The sequence below is a fragment of the Pygoscelis adeliae genome, unplaced genomic scaffold, assembly GCF_000699105.1.
Source record: "Pygoscelis adeliae isolate BGI_AS28 unplaced genomic scaffold, ASM69910v1 Scaffold10, whole genome shotgun sequence".
Taxonomy (NCBI): domain Eukaryota; kingdom Metazoa; phylum Chordata; class Aves; order Sphenisciformes; family Spheniscidae; genus Pygoscelis; species Pygoscelis adeliae.
The window spans coordinates 10,857,257-10,865,052 of NW_008824053.1; the positions used below are offsets into that span (position 1 = coordinate 10,857,257).

General features: G+C 55.6%; 2 protein-coding genes across 2 annotated transcripts in view; one reads left to right on the forward strand and one right to left on the reverse strand.

Annotated features, from left to right (window-relative positions):
- The window catches only part of SZT2 (seizure threshold 2 homolog (mouse)), a 66,130-nt gene extending 61,629 nt beyond the window's left edge, over positions 1-4,501 (forward strand). The window contains 4 exon segments of the mRNA XM_009333910.1: positions 1-234; positions 556-672; positions 1,076-1,144; positions 3,744-4,501. The exon segment at positions 1-234 is cut by the window's left edge and continues 1 nt beyond it. Coding sequence (XP_009332185.1) covers positions 1-234; positions 556-672; positions 1,076-1,144; positions 3,744-3,887 — 564 coding nt within the window. The 3' untranslated portion in view covers positions 3,888-4,501.
- Positions 4,502-5,148: 647 nt separating this feature from the next.
- Positions 5,149-6,666, reverse strand: HYI (hydroxypyruvate isomerase (putative); the record flags this gene model as incomplete). The annotated part of the gene is made up of 6 exons (XM_009333911.1): positions 5,149-5,264; positions 5,472-5,606; positions 5,813-5,882; positions 6,077-6,126; positions 6,315-6,393; positions 6,541-6,666. Coding segments are annotated over 6 exons (549 nt in total), but the record flags the coding sequence as incomplete, so codon positions are not given.
- Between the last annotated feature and the right edge of the window lie 1,130 nt (positions 6,667-7,796).

A 7,796-nucleotide genomic window follows, 5' to 3' on the forward strand; every position in this document is an offset into this window, starting at 1 on the left:
TCGCCGCTCTGCCCCTTGCTGGCCTCCGAGGTGGCCTCAGCTCAGAAGCAGCTCAGCAGCATGGTGCAGCTGGCCAAATGCCACTGCCGCAGGGACAACCTCTGGAAGCGCCTCTTCCTCCTGGAGCCTCTGGCTTCTGACAAGCTGAAGCTGGGCAAGCTCTCACTGGTGGAGCTGGAGGAGCTGCTCGACGCCGTGCATGGGAAATCCATTGCTGATGTCGACCCCCAGCTGGTGAGCAGCAGGGATGGAGTCATGGTGCACAGCAGCTGCTGTTCTGCTCTGGGGAGGGAGTGGGGCGCTGGGTGGAGGGCCTGCAGGGCACATCTCTTCTTGCTTGGTGGGAAGATAGAGGCAGGAACATAGCTCCTAGCTGGCAAGGGAAGGGGAAGGCTGCATGGACCCGTCTATGGAGAGTGGATAGCTCTGGGTCAGCATTCCTCAGTGGGCTGCGATGGATGCATCTGATCTGGGGTCTGAAGGCTGCTGTAGCATTATGGCTGCTGGTGCCATGGCTAGAAGGAGGCTGAAATCAGCCCTTCTCTATGCCCGCAGGGATGCTTCCTCACCATGACAGTCTCCTGGTACCAGAGCCTCATCAAAGTGCTATTGAGCCGCTTTCCCCAGAGCTGTCGGCATTTCCACAATGCTGAAACCGGCACCCAGTATCTGGTAAGTCCCAGCCCGTCACCCTGCAGCCTCTCTCCCCTGTCCAGGGCCCCTGCCTGCTGTGCCTTCTCACAGTGTGAGCCTGGCGTGTGCTGTCAGGACAATGTGGGCACTGTCACGATGTTGCTGTCCACTCTGCAGCATGAGGTGTGTGCTCCTGTGGTACAGCAGTGTCTGTTTGTCTGCCCCCAGGCAGGCAGGACACTCTTCACACCCACAGCCTCATGCCATGTATAGCCCCGTGGTTTGGCAGTGTCACCTGTGAGCCAGGCAGACCTCCACCTTCATGGCTGTATCGTGCCACTCGTCCTGCACGTCAGCACATCCCTGGGTGGGTGTTGTTCGTACCCCTGTCCTGGGGTTTGTGCTGTCTCCTTTGCAATGTGTGCTGTGGCTCTCTTGACAGGTTGTGCTCAACCAGAAGTTCACGGATTGCTTCGTTCTTGTGTTTCTTGATTCCCATTCAGGAAAGACGGTAAGAACTTGGGAACGTAAGAGCAGCTATATTGGCTCAGGCCGGGAGTCTGTCTAGATCGATCCAGCAGTTGCCAAGGGCAGGTGCCCATGGGGAGAATAAGAGCAAGTCAAGAAGCTTGTTAACACCTTTCCCAATTACTGTCCCAACATCTGACAAACTGTGGCCCGGGCCTGTCCTGAGCTATAGGTGGCCTTTGCATTTATTCAACAGCCCTCCGCAGCTTTATTTCCTTTGGTTAATTTGTGGCATCAGTGATTTCCCCTGACTTGCTGCTCCATGATACAATTACAATCTAGGTGAACAGCTACCTTCCTTGGCTTGTTTTTGAACCTCCTTCTGCTTTTTTCATCTGATGCTCCTTTGTTCTTGTATTGGAAAATGGTGAGCAGTTGATCCCCTTTTCCTTCACAGGGTTGCTTTTGGATCATGCTCTCGGCTGTCTCTCTGTCCAGGCTAAAGAGCCCTTCTGTATTCAGTCCAAAGCCAGAGCACACTGGGTCTGGCTGGGAGGGGTCACCAGTGCTGCGGGCTGCTCCTACCTGGGCAGAAAGGAAGGGGACCTGCACTGTGGGTGCAGGAAGGGAAGGGTCCCAGCAAACCTGCACGGGCCTTGGCCTTCATTGGACTTGAGGGCGAAAATACTCTGCTTTGAGCTGTGCTCCCAGGCAGGGTGCAGGATGGGTCACAGGGAATGCAGCTCCATGTGAGAGCAGGGCATCTACAAGACACTTCAGTCTACAGTGAGGCTTTTGCAGAGACTGCAGCATATCTGATCTCTTTGTAAAATACATAAATAATAAATAAATAATAATAAATCACAATCCATCTTAAAAGCAGGTAGAGGAGACAGCAGAGGTGGTGCCTGCTGGAAGGCTGCTCAGTGCCTCCTGCCACCTGATGGTGAAGAGCCCTTCCCATTTTGTGCTGGAGCTTTAGTCGTGGCCAGTTCTATCCTCTTCATGCCAGTGGCGGGTACCCGCTTCCTCCCCAGTCCCCTAGGTTCACCTCCACATCTGAAGGTGGAATTTTTACTAACTCCATGTTGCTGTGTTAAGCAAGCCAAGCTCTTAAGCCTGCCTTCCCTTCTCCAGTGGCTTCATTGTCATTCAGAGCCCTTCAGAGCTCTTCAGGGCTCAGGTCAGCCTTTGTAAATACAGGTGTCTGGGGCTGCACCCAGTATTCCTGAGGAATCTCAGCAGAGCCTTCTGCGATTGCACTAAGGCTTTTCTGTCCCTGCCCGCTCCTTTTGGTACAGCCTAGAGTGGTATTTGCCTTTTCATGGTCATGTCTCACTGGTCATAGTGTCTTCCTGTGGTCATTGATATGATACACCCGGACTCTCCATCACCTCTCCCAATGAATCCCATCTTCTAACAGAAATCCTTCATGTTCCTCACCTTGTATTTCACACTTAACATTCATCCCATTCCTGTGGCCTCTCAAAAGTCTCTAGGGCTTTTTTTGCATTATCCCAATCCTCTTTTGTATTAGTGCCTCAAATTTTATCAGCATGCTCTTCATCTTTGTGCCAGACTCATTAAAGTACTAGGCAACGTGAGTCCCAAAACCTCTCCTGGAGGAATTCCATTTGCAACCTCTCTCCAGCCTGCTACTTCCCCTTTCAGCACTACCATCTTCACCTTACAATTTTTGCGTTAATTCCTATCTTTTCAGCTTACCTAAATTTCCCATGTGGCACTACATCAAATCCTTCCTGAAGCTCAGATAAGATATACCATGATTCCTTTGTCTAGAAATATGACCTTATCGAAGAGAACTCTAGCATTAGCACATCATTTTGGTAACACTGAGCTGCATTTTCCTCGTGGTTCTTTCTCTCCAAGCCTGCTCTAAAGCCTTGCACGCTGCCGAGTTACGCTCACAAATCACTTTCTCTTCCACCTTAAATGATGGTGGTGCATTTGCTGTTTTGCAGTTACACAGCTGTTCTCATGGCTTTATGAGTTTGTTAGGGGACCCTGGCTACTAGATGTGCTGCATTTCAGCTCTGGAGAACATCCAGTCCCCGTGTCTTGCCTCCATGATGTTGATCTCAGTGCACTGAGTTGCTCACGTTTTTCTTCTGCTTCAGCTCCTGCAACCTTCTCTTCTGAACCCTGTTCTCTGCCCCCCTCTGCCCTTGCCCTGCCTTGTCAGTACAGTCACTAATGAGGATGGAGCAGCCAGCATTTATTTTTAGGATTGCAGTTATTACATTTAATCTCCTCCCCTTCCCCATTTGTTGCACTCCTACTCTTTGCCTTAGAAGAAATTTCCCTCTAATTTCCCTGGAAGCCCCTATTACTGTGGAAGCAGTAGGATCCCTTCCTCTCCTGAGGCTGCTGCTGGGGTTGGTATAACTGCAGATGCATGGGGGCTGGGTCAGAGGGAGTGGGCAAGTCCTTGCACCTGATTTCCACCAGGAAAATTGGGAGGAGGCTCAAACATGCTTTGTGACAGGAGGAGGCACTAGCTTAGTGCTGTTGGCATTTTGGGATTTCTCCCAGTATCTGCCTGACACGGCCAAGCAAGTGCCCACGCATCTGGGCTAGGGACTGCACAGTGCTTGTCCTGACCTGCTCTTCCTTCTCAGCAGAGCCTCACCGTGGTTTTCCGGGAGCCGTTCCCAGTGCAGCCCCAGAACAGCGAGAGCCCTCTGCCACAGCTTGTGTCCACATACCACCACCTGGAGTCTGTTATCAACACTGCCTGCTTCAACCTCTGGACAGGCCTGCTCTAGCACTGGCACCCACATCCTGGAGCGATACACGTACCAGACCTCTTGGCGCGGCTGTGCCGTGGGTGATGATGGGGAAGAACAGGCCTCCGGGAGGGACCTGTGCTCCGGCACTGCAGGCAGCGCTGCTAGCGGCACGCATGGCTACTGAACTGAGGAGCCTGGGGATGTGGGAGGGCAGCCTGCCTCCTGCTCTTGGGCTTCAGCCCCAGCTGTGCCTCCATCATTCGCTGGCTGGCTGGTGTGGCCCTCAGTGCGCTGTTTTCGGTGGGTTTGATACTGAATTACCTTGAACCGAACCGCAAGGGCAGGAGGTTGGCTGCTGTGGCTTGTCTGGAGCAGAGTGGCTCTCAGGGACATGGCTTTGGCATCTGCAGGTGAGTTCTGCCTGCCGGGAAGGCACGGAGGAGCACACACAGCATGTCTTCTGCACAGGGCAGCACTGCACAGTGCTCTGGCTTTAGGTGGAAAGAAGACTGGACTTCAGGGCTCTGGGCAGTGAGGCGGCCTACTTCTGGCCCTTTGCTTTCATGAGGAGAGCACCAAATGGGACAGGAAGGGTGAACTGGACCGGGGGAAGGTTTTATGGAGATGTACATTAAAGCCATTGATATATCTGTGAATAAACTGAACCAGATCCCCACTCACGTGCCATAAGCTAGGATGTGGAAAGCCTTCCGTAGGGGATGCAGAGGCAACCCTGGCTGCAGGGCTGGCTGGGTTTGCACTGGCGTCTCATACTCGCTCTGGAGCAGGAGCAGCAGGGCAGTCAGCCCCACATGTCTGTGGGCAGGCAGCCCCCAGCCTGTTACCTTGGTTCAGGCAGCCTGCGAGGGGACTGCTTGCTTCACTTTCCCCACCTGCTGCAGGGTCAGTGCTGGGCGCTGGCAGCAGCCTTGAGAACTGCAGGACTTGGAAGCCCAGAGCCCTCATCCCACAACTCCGTGCACCAGCTGGAGCTGGACTGGGAAAACCTGTGCCCTTTCCAAGGAGTGAATGTTCCCCTCAGCAGGGGGGACTGGAAACCTCTCCCTGGACACCCCTGCAGTCTGGAGGTGAAGGTGCTCCTGTGTACCTCAAGTCACCTACAGTGGTGCCCAAGCCATCCCCAAATATGACATGCTGCAGATGGTGCTTGAGTAGATGAGGGTCCAACTGCTTGGGCTGGCCCAGCAGGGCCTGGGGAAGGGCAATGGGACACAGATGCTCCTAACTTTGCCCCAGGTCATAGAGAAGACAGACATGCTCCTCTGTTAAGCCATTGCTTTGACTTTTATTCCAGTGTTGTGTTTTACTTTGCTGCCTTGCTGGTCCCACCATGCTGCAGGCCTCGGCTCTGCCAGTACGAGCGCAGCCAGCCCAGACCTTCCAGAGTGTCTCCTGCAGTGACAGACAAGGTCTCCTGCTGGCACCCCCAGGCAAGCTGGAGCAGCTGCTGCTTTGGGCAGGGCTCTCATCCCCAGGTAGGGATGCCGACGCCCGCTGCCTGCCACGCCCCAGGACATGCCTGCCTTTGCACAGTCCCCAGCCAACTGGTCCATGCTGGGACCTGCCAGTGGGGCTTGGACCACCCCCAGGCCCACTCACCTTTCGGAGCATACTCGCACCCCACATAGCCAGTGTAGCCAAGGGACTCCAGGAGCTCAAAGATGTAAGGGAAGTTCAACTCCCCAGGGCTGTCAGGCTCGTGCCGCCCTGGCACCTGTGCAATCTGGATATGACCTAGGGAGGAAATGGGAGATGCTCTGCTCGAGGCAGCTCCGCCCAAGGCAGCCCTGCCTGCAGCCTTCTCTAGGCATGGGACAAGGTGACCCAAGAGCAGACCCTTGCCCCCAGCCAGCCACAGCAGAGTGGGGCAGCAGGGCTCCATCTCAAAGCCGCTCCTGCCCCGTGGCCACAGAGGAGCTGGTTTGGATGCAGGTCGTTACCGATAAGTGGGAAGTATGTCTCCAGGTTGCGTGACAAATTCCCATCCATGATCTGGCAGTGAAAGAGGTCCTGTGGGAGAGAGAGGAGACGGGTGGTGCAGCTGTTGAGCAGTGAGCAGTCGAGGACGGCTGTGCTACAGTCCCTGTCCCTCCCCACGTCCCCAGGAGGGGATAACAAGCCCACATCCCCTGGGACTCCCCTGTGGGCCTGTGCAAGGTTTCCTGGTGGAGGGTGGACCCTGGAGATCTTCAGTGCTGACTCACCAGCTGCAGCTTCAGGTTGGGCCGTCCCACCTTCTCCAGGATGGCAGCAGCTAAGGGTGCAAGAAATGAGAGACCATCACTCCCAGGCTGGAAGCTTCATGGTGATGCCCTGAGACTCCCGTTCATCAGCTGTGCTCCCTCAGCATTTCCCTGCAGGTGATGCAACCTCCTGCCTTTCAGACTTTGGGGATCCTTCTCCTCCCTTGAAGGAGACTTTGGGGAGCGATGTCTGCCTTACCTTGGTGCGGGGTGTTCAGAAAGTAGCGAGGGTCAGTGATGCGGTTGTTGATAGGCTCTACCAGTCCAATCATGTCTTCCTGTAACACAGTAATGTCACCCTATGGAGCACCCTGTCACCTCTGCAGCAGGGAGCGGCTCCCTCCCCGTGCCAGGCTGCTGGGGGATTCTCCATCCTTGGTACCCTAAGAGCTGCACTCACGGAGCAGGAGCCGTTCTCCACTTACCTGGGCCAGGAGGTCAGCAGCGTATCTGAGATTCTCAATGAAGGTGGTTTCCATCTCGCCTGCCACTGCTGCCCGGTCTGCACCCATGGGAACCCGCCCAGCCATCAGGTGGATCCTGCAGTCACAGAGAGATCAGCCACAGGCAGCAGCTCCAGTCTCCAAGCAACTGGTCGGATCTAATACACCTTCCTCTGTCAATGGAAAATGGGGCCAGGGTGGGGGAGCAGACACAGATGGGGGTTAAGAGGAGCCATCTCCTCTGCAGGAGGCGTAACAGGCACCAGCGAGCTGCAGGGACACAAACCTGCACCATCCCACCTCAGTACGCAGAGGAACATCCTTGAACCTTTTGCCTGACAAATCGCAGACCTCGATTCTTCCCCTTTTTGACAGCTGCCTCCAGCTCTTCCACCCCAAGGCTGGAGCTTTCTTGGGGTCTCGCTCCTGGGGCTGCCCCAAGGCCAGCAGGATGGGCAGCAGGCATGCTGCCTCTGCCCGGGGCAGGTCAGACACCTTGTCTCACCACTTGCTGGATTAGAGCAGGGAGGGGACGGTGGCCAGTGCTGGGCTACGCCAGGCTGCGTGCAGAGCTCAATGGCAGGGCAAGAGCAAGGCTCTTCAGCGACGGTTTGGGGAAGGCGTACAGTGGAAACAAAAACCTTTTCAATCTACCCGTTACCAGAGAGTGCAAATGGGTGTGGGCAACCCCCGGCCTGCCTGGCCCATGCCCACCGCAGGGCTTTGGGCTGCGTTTCTAAGGGAAAGAATGATGCAGAGTAAATGGAATAAAAGGGCCACGCTGGTTTTCTGAAGGGGGTTGTGCCAGGCTAATTGCATCTCTTACAGTGTCTCTGCTGTGCTGTGATCAGTGTGGCCTTCAATAAAGCAACTGTTCTGGTGTCCCAGGGGAAATGACTGGTATAATTGGGGAGGAAAAAGGGAGGATTATCATGGGGACTGTTGTGCGGAGGTGCAGACAAGAGCCACCGCAGGGAACGGCAGGGTTGGATGAGAGTGCCTGCCAGCTTTGGGGCTGCTCCCAGCAAGCACATTAAGGCCGTGGGCCCGCATGCAGGGGTCTGCAACGAACTGGCTCCCACCCGATGGAGCCGAGCAGGGAGACGCTGCCCGGGAGAGGCTCCGCGACCCAGCGGGATGGAGGGACAGCGGTGCAAAGGGCGAGCCCTGCTCGGGAGAAGAGCTGGAGCAGGAGGGCTGCGGAGGGGTGCTTTGGTGCCGCCGGGGCCGGGAACCCG